The sequence below is a fragment of the Lontra canadensis genome, unplaced genomic scaffold, assembly GCF_010015895.1.
Source record: "Lontra canadensis isolate GAN:19392208 unplaced genomic scaffold, GSC_riverotter_1.0 scaffold38, whole genome shotgun sequence".
Classification (NCBI taxonomy): Eukaryota; Metazoa; Chordata; class Mammalia; order Carnivora; family Mustelidae; genus Lontra; species Lontra canadensis.
In genome coordinates, this window is record NW_022631032.1 from 6562341 (window position 1) to 6577599 (window position 15259).

The 15259-nt window shown below is 39.9% G+C and overlaps 1 protein-coding gene across 2 annotated transcripts in view; it reads right to left on the minus strand.

Moving 5' to 3' along the window:
• The window catches only part of SLC49A4 (solute carrier family 49 member 4), a 67267-nt gene extending 52226 nt beyond the window's left edge, over positions 1-15041 (minus strand). The window contains exons 1-2 of one of the 2 annotated variants that reach the window (XM_032869513.1): positions 14265-15037; positions 6373-6466 (exon numbers count right to left, since the gene is read on the minus strand). In XM_032869513.1, the coding sequence (XP_032725404.1) occupies positions 6373-6466; positions 14265-14607 (437 nt within the window). In that variant the 5' untranslated portion in view covers positions 14608-15037. Of the gene's footprint in view, positions 1-6372; positions 6467-14264 lie in introns of both variants that reach the window. The other variant, XM_032869514.1, reaches the window with a different exon arrangement.
• Positions 15042-15259: the final 218 nt, after the last annotated feature.

Genomic DNA, 15259 nt, shown 5'->3' on the forward strand with positions numbered 1-15259 from the left:
ATTAGGGCAAATAAAATTATCGAATAAAGGCTAAATCTTTTTTTTTTTAAGATTTTATTTATTTATTTGACAGAGAGAGAGATCACAAGTAGGCAGAGAGGCAGGCAGGTGGGGGGGAAGCAGGCTCCCCGCTGAGCAGAGAGCCCGATGCAGGGCTCGATCCCAGGACCCCGAGATCATGACCCGAGCCGAAGGCAGAGGCTCAACCCACTAAGCCACCGAGGCGCCCCATAAAGGCTAAATCTTAATCTTGCTTTAAGACATTAAGTATATTATATGATTATACTGTAGGATGGGCAAGCACAATGCAATTTGCTTAATCAGTTACCATTTAAAGTTAGGATGCTAGTACTTAGGGCAGTAGTTCTCCAACTTAAACAAGCATAAAATTAACTAAAGGAGCTTATTAAGATTGTTGATTCTGGAGATTCATTCCAGAGACTACATAAGTGGAACTGTGAGGTGGGGAAGGGGGGTGCCCAGGATCTGTATTTTTAGTAAGTAGGTAGTGTGCAGACCATACTTTAAAAAAACACTGACCTAGGAAAATCTGAATCTTAATGTATTTTACAAAGAAGAGTCTTAGTTTTGAAATCTACCAACTGTTCACTTTTACGTCATAAGCTTTCTATTTCTACACTGGAGAAATCTGCGTATAACCCTTGCCTTTCCTTCTCTTGTTCTCATTACTGAAACTCTCACATGATCATTTTAGTTTCACTTAACCAATGTCTTCAGTCAAAAAGGTAATATATGCACATGGTAAAAATATTCCCAAGAGTAGGAAAGAGTACAAAATAAAAAGTAAATCTCCTTTCCACCCCTGACTTCTAGTTCCCCAGACCTCAGAAACAACTAATGGTAATGGTTTCTTTCAGAAACAGTCCTTGCCATATACTGGCACATACATAGATCCCTCCTACTTTTTTTTTTAATAGGAACATTTTAAACATGTTACATTATATGTACACTGCCTTCTTATGAAACCGGACAATATATCTTGGAGATATTTCCATGCAGCATGTACAGAACTTTTACTTCCTTTTCATAGCTGCATACTATTTCACTGTACATTTTGCCATGACCAGTCCTCTGATGAAGAGACTGGCCTTCTTCCTTTTTTTTTTTTTTTAAAGTTTATTTATTTATTTGAGAGAAAGAAAGAAAGAAAGAATGAGAATTGGGGGGAAGGGTAGAGGGAGAGGGAGAGAGAATCTTCAAGCAGACTCCCCACTGAATGCAGAGCCTGCCATAGGGCTCCATCGCAGGACCCATGGGATCACAACCTGAGCCGAAATCAAGAGTCAGATGCTTAACCAACTGAGCCATCCAGACGTCCCAAAGACACTGGCCTTCTGACAATAGCCTTCTACTATTACAAGCAAGGCTGCACAAACATGGTTATCCCTGCAAACTGGTAGAACTTCATATATGGGCTAATTTTCTCAAAGTGCAAATACTGGGTTAAAGGACACTGCATTTTGAATCTAATAAATACTGCCAAAATGTCCTCCAAATAGGAATGTCCCAAACTACTCACACATCAACGGACCTCTTTTTTCCTACCCCAAGCAACATATGTTATCACACTTTCTTATCTTTGCCAATAAAGACATCTACATGCGGGCGCCTGGGTGGCTCAGTTGGTTGGGCAACTGCCTTCGGCTCAGGTCATGATCCCAGACTTCCAGGATCGAGTCCCGCATCAGGATCCCAGCTCTTTGGGGAGTCTGCTTCTCCCTCTGACCTTCTCCTCTCTCATGCTCTCTCTCACTCATTCTCTCTCAAATAAATAAATAAAATCTTTAAAAAAAAAAAAAAAAGACATCTACATGCTATTTTCATTTTCATTTCTTTAATTATGATGGAGAGTTGAGCATCTTTCCCTAAGTTTATGACATATGTATTTTAATTTCTGTAATTACTTACTCATATCTGTCACTCATTTTCCTACTAAGTTGCTTTTTTTAATTGATTTGAAGAAATTCTTTTCAACTAAGGAAATTACCCATTTGTTTTATTGCTGCAAATATTTCCCAGCTTTTAACTTGTCTTTTGACTTTGTTTTATAGTATATTTAATCATGCAGATATTCTAAATTTTTATTTAGTTAAATGTATGAAACCTTTCTTTAATAGCTTCTGGGACTTGTCTTTTAGTAGGAAGGTCTTCCTCATTCTAAGATTATTAAAAAGTAGCCTCATTACCTAATACTTTAATTGTTCATTTTTCACATTTAAATTTTTGATCCATCTGGAATTTACTTAAGTGGTAAGAAAAGATTTAAGGTTTTTCTTCATTTTTTTGTTCCCAGATAGCTAAGCAATTATCATAAAACCATTGATTAAACAAATTTTTCTGGTCATTTTTAAAATTAATTAATTAATTTAAAAAGATTTTATTTCAGGAGTTCTACACCCAACATGGGGCTCGAACCCACAACCATGAGATGAAGAGTTGCATGCTCCATTGACTGCACTAGCCAGCCCCCCCCCCGGTATGGTTGGTCATTTTAAATGTAATTTTGTCAGCTGCAAGCTTTTCACAGTGGAATATATCTCTTAATAAAAAAAAAATCTATGTTTACTAGAACCATCCTATTTAACTATATAACACATTAGTAAATGTTACCTATTATTTATATTAATGAAAATTACATCTAATTAGAAGATAACATGGCATGTGTTACAGGGATCACTGGATACATCTACAATTAAAAGCAGATAAAACTTACTGCAAGTTCACCTTCCAGATATCTTTAAATGGTTTACTGGACATGCAATATCATACTTCATGCTACAGAGCCATGTCATGCAGTGCTATACAGCAATGCCATCTGAAATACTTTTGGTATGATTTGTTTCTTGATCATAGAAGAAATGCCTTATAGTCCATTAGTCTGAGTTCCTGATTCATCCATGATGTTACTAGAAGTAGAAAATAATTTTCCTGGGGTGCCTGGGTGGCTCAGTTGGTTAAGCGGCTGACTTTGGCTCAGGTCATGATCCCAGGGTCCTGGGATCAAGTCCTGCATCGGCCTCCCTGCTTTTCCCTCTCCCTCTGCCTGCTGCCCCCACTATTTGTGGGCTCTCTCTCTGTGTCAAATAAATAAAAATCTGAAAAGAAAAGAAAAGAAAAAGAAAAGAAAATTTCCTGAATTTTTACTGGTACTATGCAGGTAAAAGAAATACTGATACCATGCAGTGATAGAACACCATTAAGAGGTGGTGAAAAGAGTCTTGGTTGAGGAAAGAGCCCGTCAGAAGCTGCTTTTCTCATGTCTGGAGACCCACTGAAGCTAAAATACAGGAAGCCAAGGGTGCAGGGACACTATTCCAGAAGGCTGGGTCTGAGGCTCAAAAAGTGCCAAGCAAAACAGGGGCACAAAAACGCAGATTGCCAAATACTTTTCAATGCTGGCCAAATGGATGTTACAGGTCTTTAGCCCTTCCCGCTGATTATCAGATGGAGATGGAAACCTAAAAGTGGTGATCTATTGAACCTACTAGTCAAAAACACAGATTTTAATTGTAGCATTTTCATTTTAACAGCTGCATATGCATTGTTAATACTACTGCTTAAAAGAAATACTGCATGGACATAAAACGAAGCCTCATTTAATTTTTTTATTTTATTTATTTATTTATTTATTTTTAAAGATTTTATTTATTTATTTGACAGACAGAGATCACAAGTAGTAGGCAGAGAGGCAGACAGAGAGAGAGGAGGAAGCAGGCTCCCCATGGAGCAGAGAGACTGATGCGGAGCTTGATCCCAGGACCCTGGGATCATGACCTGAGCCGAAGGCAGAGGCTTTTAACCCTCTGAGCCACCCAGGTGCCCCCGAAGCCTCATTTTAAAGGGATAATATTCCTACATTCCTACATTCCGTGCAGACAAACACGCAAAGATTGAAAATTAAATTTATACCCTCTTTTTATCAAAGATTCAATCTCTCTGAACTCTTTATTTTAGCAATTCTCTTTCATCTACTCTATCTTTGTTTACATTTCTTTATGAGCTCTATTTCTTTTCCATATCACCTTCTTCACTAAGATGGTGACTCAATTCTTTAGTACTGTTGGAGTTTTATATCTGGAAAGGATATAAAGGGAAATAAGACTAGAGAGAACGGTATGGATGGCTCAAAACAGAAGAAGAGCTAATAAAAACATTAATGGGCTTTTTAAAGGAATGCATTATTAAAGTTAAGCTTACTGAAATTTGTATTTTAAAACTGGTTGCCATATGTTTGAAAAATTAAGAACATCTCAAACACAATAATGAAACTTACCTGTTAAAACCTCACTCAAAAGGATAGGAGATGAAGACTAGCTTTCCAGAAACTCGTCATCTCTCACTTGATTTATTGCACTGGCTCCCCAACTGGTCTTCTTACTCCTGCCCTTGACCTCCAGCTTCAATCTATTCTCCACAAAGCAGCTTGTGACCAGGGTTCTCCTCAGCTCAAAATCACCAGTGGTTTCCTAGCTCAGAAATAGCTAAGGTCTTCAAGGATCTTGTCTCACACTCCCACCACCACCCATAACTGTGCTGATCTCATTTCCTATCACCCTTCCCACGAAGCCTCTCATGTCTCACTTGGCTCCAGGCGCACCAGCCTGCCTACCAGGAGAGCTCTTTCCTTCCAGCACTTTACATTTGCTGTTCTGCCTGGAATGCTTGGCCCCCAGATAATGCATGGTCCACTCCTCTGGGTTCTTACCCCCGAAAGTTATCTTCCCAGTAAGGTGTTTTTTTGTTTTGGTTGGTTGTTCATTTTTGGCCATTCTTTCTGAAATTTCACCATCCTTCCCCTGACATTTCAGATCTTTCTTTCTTATTTTATTTTTTCCTCCATAACACAGTACATATTTTATTTATTTATCTAGTTTAGTGCCAGTCTCCCCAACCAGAATGTAAACTCCAAGAGGCAAGGATCTGTCTTCGGTATTCTCTGCTGTGTTCCCCATGTCCAGAAGAGAGCTTGGCACACAGTAGGAGCTCAGTGAATTTTGTTGAGCAAGTGAACTGATAAATGAATAAACAGAAAATGATTCCAGTCTGGGCTCTCACTTCTTTCCTAGTCTCCTCCCAGCTACCTCCACTTTCTGTAATCAATCCCACATACCTCAAACCAGTAATTTACCCAACACAGGTTAGAGCCTATTGCTGCTGTGAGCCACTTAAAAATTAAGTGGCTCACAACTACCCTGTGAGGAAAACACAATTCTACATCAAGATACACGCAGAATCACAATTCTACATCTTAATGGCATCAAGATCCCTCATAATCTGGATAACCTTTTCTAAACTCATCTATTTACATCCCATTTTTATACCTTAACCTATAGATGAGTGTCTCCCAAACCTGAATAATTTATGGGTCTTTTTAAAAGAGGAAAAACTTTTCAATGACCTTCAAGATCACATCCAAGGACCCAGTTTGAGAAACACTAATGTAAGAAAATGACATTCTGGTCAATAAAAGTATCTTTTAATTACAGATTATTAGTGGTAAAATGATTTTTAATATTCTAACTGAAAGGAAAACAAAACTTTAAAATCTTTGTATACCTTGTAGCCTCTGAGAATAAATCCACAGACCCAGGAGTGGACATGCAACTGTACACAAATGCAGCTAGCTAACTATCCCAAAGAGGCCTATGCTTACCCGCCTCCATGTCTTTGTTCCTGTTATTCCTCTACTCTGCAATATTTTTTCCCTATTGTTATCAAATCCCAGGTCTATTCTTCCTTCAGTGCCTACTTTAATTATCACCTCCTTCATAAACTCTTTCTGATACCCTCCACCAAAACTTCTCTCAGTCTCTCAGGACAATTTTGTACCTCTTCTGCTGCATTAGCTACATCATTCTTCCTTATGTTATACCATTATTTTCCTGTGGTTATTACAGCTCCTATATAGCATGAAGATTAACTTGCTCTTTTTTTATTTACACAGAAACTAGTGCAGTCATCTTCCATATGACAGTTAAGAAATGTCCACTGATTTAATCATGTAGGGAAAAAATAAATGCTAATATAACTATGACCCTCTACTGATCCTCTTAAAAATGGAACCGTTTAGGGGCACCTGGGTGGCTCAGTCAGCTGAGCGTCTGCCTTTGGCTCAGGTCATGGTCCCAGGGTCCCAGGATCCAGCACCGTGTCAGGCTCCCTGCTCAGCCGGGAGCCTGCTCCCCCCTCTCCTGTTTGTGTGCTCTCTCTCTTTTTCTCAAATAAATAAAATCTTTAAAAATATTATTTAAAAAAATAGAACCATTTACTAAAAGCTTATAACCAAACATATATACTCATAACAAAAGAAGAAAAACGTGGGGAAAAACGTAAGTTATTTATAGGATTTACCTTCTTTTAAGCATTAAGTCTGATACAGGTATGCATCTTAGACCAGTTCCCAAAACCATAAGGAAGGATGTCAGAAGCACAGTTACCCGAAGACCTAGAGGGAAACAAAAAAAAATCTGGGTAATTTTTATATTCTTTTCCTATGAAGTCCAGTGTTAAGAGCAAGGATTTTTTTTACTCAATTACAGTTATATTATATTCTAATATTTTAACTTTTTGCTAAAAATTCACACATAGGGAAAAAAATTCTCCATGCTGAAAATGAAATGATTCTAACATTAATAGAAAACTTGAATGATCACATCAAGAAAGAAGCTCCATTAGGTGCAGTTTTTCAAAATGAATGGCTACAATGTTTTGTTCACATATAACAGTAAAAAATACAAAAAATAATTTTAAAGGACTAGGTATTTTAGTTTAATACTTCCAATATGAAATTTCCTATTTTCAAATGCAAGCTGCAAAAACTCTAAAGTGCCCCTAGATAGTTTAAGGTAGAAAGGTCATGGCTTTCAATTTTCTTGAAAAATGACAATTGGCCAATTTTGTATTTTATCTAATAATCAGGACAAGCTAATGCTTGTTATATGAGGTGGTCCTTTAGAAACCTTTGGTTATGAATACAACAATGGTCTTCTTATTTTTCTTGACTTACCAGATGGCTTTCAATTTATAGAATGATACTGTTAAAAAAAAAAAGGCATGGCTTAGGACTGTATAATATGGATCAAGTAGCGTTTCCCTTTCTGTCCCAGATATAATCAATTATTTTAAAAATGTGTGCCAGTGGTCGGTCACATGGATAACAAGGTAAAAAATATAAAAATACTAAAATAAGGTAATCAAAATTAGACACAATATTCTAGCTATGGCAGAGTAATATAATGGGATTATACATTCCTACTTGCTGGAAAGCCACGCCTCTGTCACTACTACACTAATGCCATCTATTTGCGGCAGTCACATCACACAGGTGGCTCATGCTGAGCATGTGGGAAAAGCGGCAACATTTCTTCCAGTTTCTCCCAAATTCAATGCCTCCTTGAAACCATTTCATAGTGAATAGACTGAATGCAAATTTTTAAATCTAAATTATTCTTTTTTCCCCAGGGCTCTTTTTGACAGAGGGGAGATAGTTAAGCACTTTGGTTTTCAAAGGGCTTTTTTACTTGAAGGTGTTAAAATAAGACAACAGGCCCAAAATGGAATTGCTCATGCTAAGCCTCATGCCACCAAACTGCCTTGACTTAATTACAGGTTTGGTTCTCCCAGAAATGGAACACTATTCTAATCAATCAGTGCTAGTGAGGCGATCTGCTTGATAGACTCCCTCCAAGCCCCTAAAGGAAAATGACTTTGCCCCAACAGTCTACTTTTTGCTAGCATAACATTCTTGTTCCCGGTCCCTTCTGCCTGTAAAAGTCTTTCATTTTGTACAGCCCTTGGAACTCCTTTCTTTCTTTCTTTCTTTTTTTTTTTTTTTTTAAGATTTTATTTATTTATTTGACAGAGATGACAAGCAGGCACAGAGGCAGGCGGGGGCGGGGCGTGGGGAGGGAAGCAGGCTCCCTGCTGAGCAGAGAGCCCCCTGTGGGGCTCGATCCCAGGACCCCGGGATCATGACCTGAGCCGAAGGCAGAGGCTTTAACCCACTGAGCCACCCAGGCGCCCCGGAACTCCTTTCTTTATGCTAGAGGAGATCCTGCCCGATTTGTGAATCGTTGAATAAAGCCAGTAAGAACTTTAAATTCACTCAGCTGAATTCTGTTTCTTAACCAAGGAAATTGAAAGTCAACAAAACTATAATTATGCAGATTAAACATAGCAAGGAAAATAAACTCGGGATCTGGATCAGGCACACACATGCCACATTGAGGGTAATTTGTGATACGAACTGAGTTAGCTTTATAATATTCTTATATGATTTGATATGATTAATAGAATTTGGCAGAAGGAATATCATAGAAAATTGTGCTTCTCAGTAAGAAGTAATGCATACATACTGCTCATTTACTGCTTCTACTAACAGAATGCAAATTTTAAACCCACATTATAGCCATGGGAAATAGAGTATAATTAATAAAAAGTATACTCCATGGTCATAAATATGCTAAACTCGCAAAATGTTATTCTTATAAGGGTATATGGGGTGTCCTATGAGATACTGATTAAAAGGTTATAGATTTGGGACTATAAGGCTTTACCCTCTACATGATATTTATTTTTTTCCTAAGAATTTGGTTTATAATTAAGGTAAGCAATCACTAAGTAAGCAGTGAGGCATTGTTTATGACCATATAGTCCAAATAACCCAGTTTTCTATTATTACTGCTTAAGGCTGGCACACTTTTCTATGCAATTATAGTTTTTATCAAATAAATGATAATATAACAGCTAAATATATACATTTCATAATAAAGAAGTTCTGAAAAGCTGATTATTAAAGCAGCCTCACAGTTACAGCTTGTGGCTTTCTTGCTTATTTTTAATTGTTGCCAATTATTACTTAACCCACCCCAGATGATGCTCAATTCTAAATAAAATGTTTTATCTCATTTGAATCTCAACAAGGCAGGACTCTATAATTTCATGTAATCAAAATAAAATCAACTGACTTTAGGAAGGAGGGGTAGGAGGACTCCAGGAAAATAAGCCTATGAGACATCTAGTACTTTTATGTAAATAAATAGATCCCAAGTGATTACAGTATTAGGATGTGAATGCAAAAAACCATCTGATAAAAGGTATTAGAACAATTTCAGAAAACCAAACATGATTGAAAATAAAAATAAATTCTATTCAAATAAGGCAGAGACACAGGGGCGCCTGGGTGGCTCAGTGGGTTAAGCCTCTGCCTTCGGCTCAGGTCATGATCCCGGGGTCCTGGGATGGAGCCCCACATTGGGCTCTCTGCTCAGCAGGGAGCCTGCTTCCCTTCTTCTCTCTCTGCCTGCCTCTCTGCCTACTTGTGATCTCTCTCTGTCAAATAAATAAATAAAAATAAAATAAAAAATAAAAGAATAAGGCACAGACACTGCAGGAAGCTTCCTTCCCATGGATGAAATAATTCCTTTTGCTGGGAACATATTTGGCACAGGAATGGCATTGCTATAACAGGTTTGTCTAAAAAATCAGGATGCAAAGTTAACTGGAACACACACACACACACAGAGAGAGAGAGAGAGAGACACATACACACACACACAAATCCATACTGGATGCATAGGAAATTAATTATAGCTATAAAGTTCATCTGGTAAGACTGTTCTCAGGCTCTTCCATCAATCAGAAAGAAGACAAGCTCTTATTTGTTCTTGGTGAGGAGACCTCTAGTCTCCATATCCCCAAAAGCCACAGCCTTGCCACCCCAAACTGCTTTGGAAACCATCAGAAACAATAACATTGTGCCTGTTTTTCCCATCTACATCAGTCGTGGGAGACCCAAGATTCACAGGTCATCCCTGTACAAATGTGGCTTCATATGTCCCCTAATCTGAACTCATCTCTACAGCTTCCCCAACTCCTGAAACCTTGCCACTGTGCCTCCTGGAAGGCTCACAATCAGTGAATCAGTGGAATCCCTACATTCTCAAGCCCTTCTCCAAAAGTTCTCTTCACCTTCTTAATCCCACCAAAACTCCCCCCCCCCCCCCCCCCCCCCGCCCATGACCCTGCTTCCCCAGCATTTCCAGATCACTGTAGCTCTCTGCTCCCTTGGTCTCTTTTCTCAGTGCTTTTAAGATTTTCTCTGGTTTTAAGCAATATGGTTATGATGTGCTTCAGTGTAGTTTTCCTCATGTTTCTTCTGCTAGAATTCTTGTATTTCTTAGAGTTGTGGGTTTATAAATACAGAATTTTTTTGCCATTATTTCTCCAATTTGAGGAACCCACCCTCATCTTACTCTATGCCCTTCCCTTTTCTCTTCTCTTCTAGATTCCTAATTACATGTATATTAGGTCACTTAAAACAGTCCCACAGCTCACTGATGCTGGTGGAGTTTTTGTTTGTTTCTTTGTAATCTTTTTTGCCCCACTCGCTTCCATTCTGGATAGTATTTATTGCTGTCTTCAAGTTCACTAATCTCTTCTTCTGCAATGTCTGATCTGCTATTAAATCCTGTCCAGTACACCTTTTTTTTTTTTTTTTTGTCATATTGCATTTCCATCTATAGAAACGTAATGTTGGTCTTTTAATGCTGGTCTTTTTATGTTTCCTGTGTCTCTCCTTAACATGTTCATGCTTTCATCTATCTTCTTGAACATACATAGAATATCTAAAGTAGTTGTTTTCATGTTTCTGTCTACTAACTTATCATTTGTGTCATTTTGGGATCTGTTTGTATTCATTGCTTTTTCTCCTCTTTATGAGTTGTATTTTCCTGCTTCTTTGCATGCTTGTAAATTTTTATTTCAATGTCAGGAATTCTGAATTTTACCTCGTTGGATGATGGTTTTTTTTTTTTTTTTTGCACTTTTTCAAACGTTTGTGAATGATATTGTGAGATATAGCTGAGTTACTTTTGATCTTTCTGAGGCATAGTTTTACACTTTATTAGGTGAAACCAGAGCATTCTTTAGCCCAGGGTTCTTTTGTCTTTACTACTGAGGCAATGCCCCTATGAGTATTCAACCCAACCTCTTACACATTTTGAGGTTTCTCCCTTTCTGGTCTTGGGATTGTGAACTATTCCAAGCCTTGTGTGAACTTTGGGAATTGTTCCACCTGTTCTTTTTTGCTCACAAGTATCTGCCGACCAGTTATCGGCTGAAGACTCAAGAGAAACTCTGTATAGATCCAGAGCTTTCTGTAAAGCTTTCTTCCCTCTCTGGTATTCCACCCTAAGTATTCTAGTTAAGTTGGTCTCTTGCAATTCTTAAGTGTCTCCTCAACCTAGGGAAACTGTAATACTCAGTCTAGGCTTCCCATCTCTACATTGATACCTGGAAATTCTCTCCAGGTAGTCGGCTGAAACATTCATAGGGATCACCAACCTATCCTGCCTGTTGTCCAATGTCTGAAAACTTTGTTTCATATACTTTCATATACTTTAATTTTTTGTTTTTAGTTGAAAATTACACTGAAATCCAGTTCCCAATATTCCATCATGGCCAGAACAGCCATCGATCTAATTATATTTAATTCTCATACTCAAAAGTCCTTGCTGCAGCTGTCTAGAAACTACCACACATCTATCTCCAGGGTATTCACCCTCACCACTTGCAAATGTTGTGGCTCGTTATTCTACCCTATGACACTACTTTTTCATAAACCTGATATCCACTAGATGATCAGTTCAACATCCCTACCTCCCAGTCCTGACTTCTTGTTCTATGATTATGTCCTCTACTCTATACCTCAGTAGTCTGTTCTCTTGTTCATAGTCTGACCTTGTCTTTACTATGACTGCATCCACGACAATCTCAATTTCAAGCATTCCATTCTTCAATCATGACCTCCTCTCTTTCTCTCTTGCCTTGTTTTATAGTCCTCCATAGTATTTATCACCATCTGACATACTAAATATTTAATTTTGTTTGTTGCCTAGATCTCCTCATTAGAATATAGGTTCTGTGAAATCTATCTTCCCAGTACTTAGTACACATTTAGGTACTATCTCCCTGAAACTTTCTTCACTTGGCTTCTAGGGCTCACTTGCTCTTGGCTCTCCTATTATCTCACTAGCTAGTCTTCTTTTTTTTTTTTTTAATCTCTGCTGAAAAATGAAAATGGGTAAGAGGGCACAAAACCCATCTTAGGGAAATAACCAGTCTTCTATGCTAAGCTGGCTGGGACCCATGACAGCAGGAAGACCAGACAACTATCTACCCTCTGGGGAGCAAGATCTTTTAAAATGTTGGAACTTACTTTCTATGTATGCAGACAGGACATCTGCAGCAGGACAGCCAATATATGAAAGTATATTAGCTTTCTCCTACTGAAAAGGAAAACCACTTCTTAAAAGAGAATTTTAAAATTTCTTTTCCTTTGCTTCAACCAATGGTGAATATAAAATTGAATTCCCTATGTGGCTATAGGAACTATTGAAGAACTCCTAAAGTAACTTATTTTATAAAGTGAACAGGTAGTCCCTAATTTAGCCAGATAGTTCATACAATTATAATAAAAAAGGTAAAAATTAACATTCTTCTACCATAAAAACAAGGTTGGTTAAATTTAGAAAATAATATTGGAAAATGCTCCTGGCAAAAATGTAAATAAAAAGAAAGAACAAAATAACATTTTCCCCTAAATTTAGCCAACTTTGTAAGGAATGACAGAGGAACTGTCACAGACTGGAGAAGATTAAGTAGAAATCATAACTAAATGCAGTTTGGAACCCTACACTGAATCCTGGAACGGGGGTGGGAGGAAGATATTAGTGGAAAAACTGGTGAAATCCAAATACCATCTATAATTCAGCTTAAAAGCAAACAAAAAACCTCCAATCTGGGGGCTTCTGGGTGGCTCAGACAGTTAACCAGTTGCCTTCGGCTCAGGTCATGATACCTGGTTTCTGGGATGGAGCCAGCACGGAGTCTGCTTCTCCCTCTCCCTCTGCCTCTCCCCCTGCCTTTCCCTCTGTTCATACTCTCTCTCTTGCTCTGTCTCAAATAAATAAATAAATAAATAACGTTTAAAAAATTCAAAAAAAAAAAAAAAGAAAAAGAAAAGAAAACTTCCATTCAGTACAAGAAAACTTTCCTCAGCATCTAGCACACATCTTCTGCAAAAGTACTTACTCTATCTGGAAGTTCTATGCCAGTCGAGACATACCTTCCACGGCTCGACACCTTTTTGTTCTTAGAAGGTTCTTCCTTTATTGCTTTGAGTTACATCCTTTTGTAGCTTCACTCAATTTAGTTCTTCCTTCTAGAACTACACACAGTAAGTCTAATTCCTCTTTTACTCGGCCTTCGCATATTTCATATTCTGCCTCAAGTCTTTTTGTGAAGGTTGACACACCCTGTTTCCCTTAATCTTACACATTATGATTTTTATGTCATTATTCCTGTCACACAACTTTTAATGTGCTCCAGCTCATCAATGGTCTTAAAATTGATGCTCAGACTAAACACTAGAGTATATCAAACTCTTTCTGGTTGATGCTGTACTTCTATGCCTCAGACTGTCCTCCTTTTCAAGCAGCTACATCACAGTGATCATGAATCATTTACCCATACCTGTGTGATACACTTCAATGCCTTATCATTTAGTTGTGTGACCTCTTTTTTCTCCTAACAGAATCGCACTGGCAAGTGGTAAAGGGAGAAACGTCTGCCAACATTATTCCTCAGAGAGTCTTCATTCACCTGGCACGCTTTATCTGAGAGTCATAAATCTCAACGGACACAACGACCTAGTCATAAACACACACTCTAAAGCTGCCATGCACCATTTTAGAGAAATCAAATCACTCAGATATAGTTTCCCCGAAAGCCCTGGGCTGGAGTCATCTATTATGCAAAGCCAACTCAATACTTCCTCATATCTGGGCATCATCAGTCTATTTTCTGACCTTTCACCCTCAACACCTCCAAATCCCTCTGAAGTCAAAGCATCAGTCATTTTGGTCGGGTGTAAAAATCATAAATAGCACGTGCCCGGGAATGCTCTCATGTCCACATCGTGCAAAAACATGAACATTTAGAGATCACTTAATCTCTGCTGTTGCATAATGGGCAACAGTGATGTAAACATAAATACAGTATCTGCAAAGAAGCCTCCCCATGTCTGTCGCTTTGGGGACGGAGGGTTCCTGGTCTGGAATGGGATACCAGCAACACTCGGTCACCTCACATAACCCTTAAGACGAAACCGAGGGCGGCGGCTGGCGGTCTCTGGCTCGCCGGGGGAGTTACCGCACTGGCCTGCACTGCCCGGAGCCCCTCACCTCTCTTGTCCAGGAGCCACATGAACGCGAAGCAGGGCAGGAAGCCAATGGGTCCCCACAGCACGAGCAGCGCGATGTCCCAGCTGGAGAAGCCATAGGCCTGGCGCGCCGAGTTCTGGATGGGGCCCCAGGTGTTCCAGACCAGGCCCTGAGCGAAGCCCAGCAACGAGAAGAGCAGCAGCACCAGCCAGCGGCGCCCGTACACCCGCCCGGGCCCCGGGGCCGCCGCGGGCAGCGCCGCCGCCGCCGCCTCCCGGCTTCTCCAGACAGCCCCGGGCGCAGGCCCGAGCCCGGGCCCCAGCAGGGGCTGCCGCTCCTCCTCGCTGCTCCAGCCCGCGCCCATGGCGACGCGCGGCCCGCGGGGCCTCTGCCCAGCGCGGTCTCGGTGACCGCCGACTAGCCCCGCGCGGATACGGTTGCAGGAGGCGGAGGCAGAAGCTGCTGAGGTCGCGCTCGGCCTCAGGGCCGCGGCCGGTGCGCCTGCGCCGCGCGAGCCGGCCCGGGGCTGGAAGGCGGGGCAGGTGCCGCGAGCTGGGAAGAGGCTGGGGTACCGCACTGGGGCACCCACCTCGCGGGTACTGGAGAAGAAACTGAGGCGGGAGACCCCAGTCTCTGAGGGAGGACGAAGAAGAACCAAAAAGGCGGGAGGAGCGCGACTAAGCCCTGGAAAAGGAAACTCCCAAAAGGGCTGTGCTAAGAGGAGGTTGGGATTGCTGGAGGAAGTGCCTAAGTTTACATCACGTGTCCAATAAACAACTCGGATACCTCTGGTCACTTAAGCTGTTGCTTGCTTTTATATTGCATTTATTATTTCTGTTGGATTGTTAACTTTAGAAATTAAAGGGGGAGATAGGATAAGATTGAGCTGTTGGATTTGACCCTTAAAAATAATTTATTTTTCACAGACAGTGAGTACTGCCTAGTTTTATGAGCTACATTTTGTCTTACATACCCAATGAGATAATAAACTAGTCAATGACATTCGTATGTATATA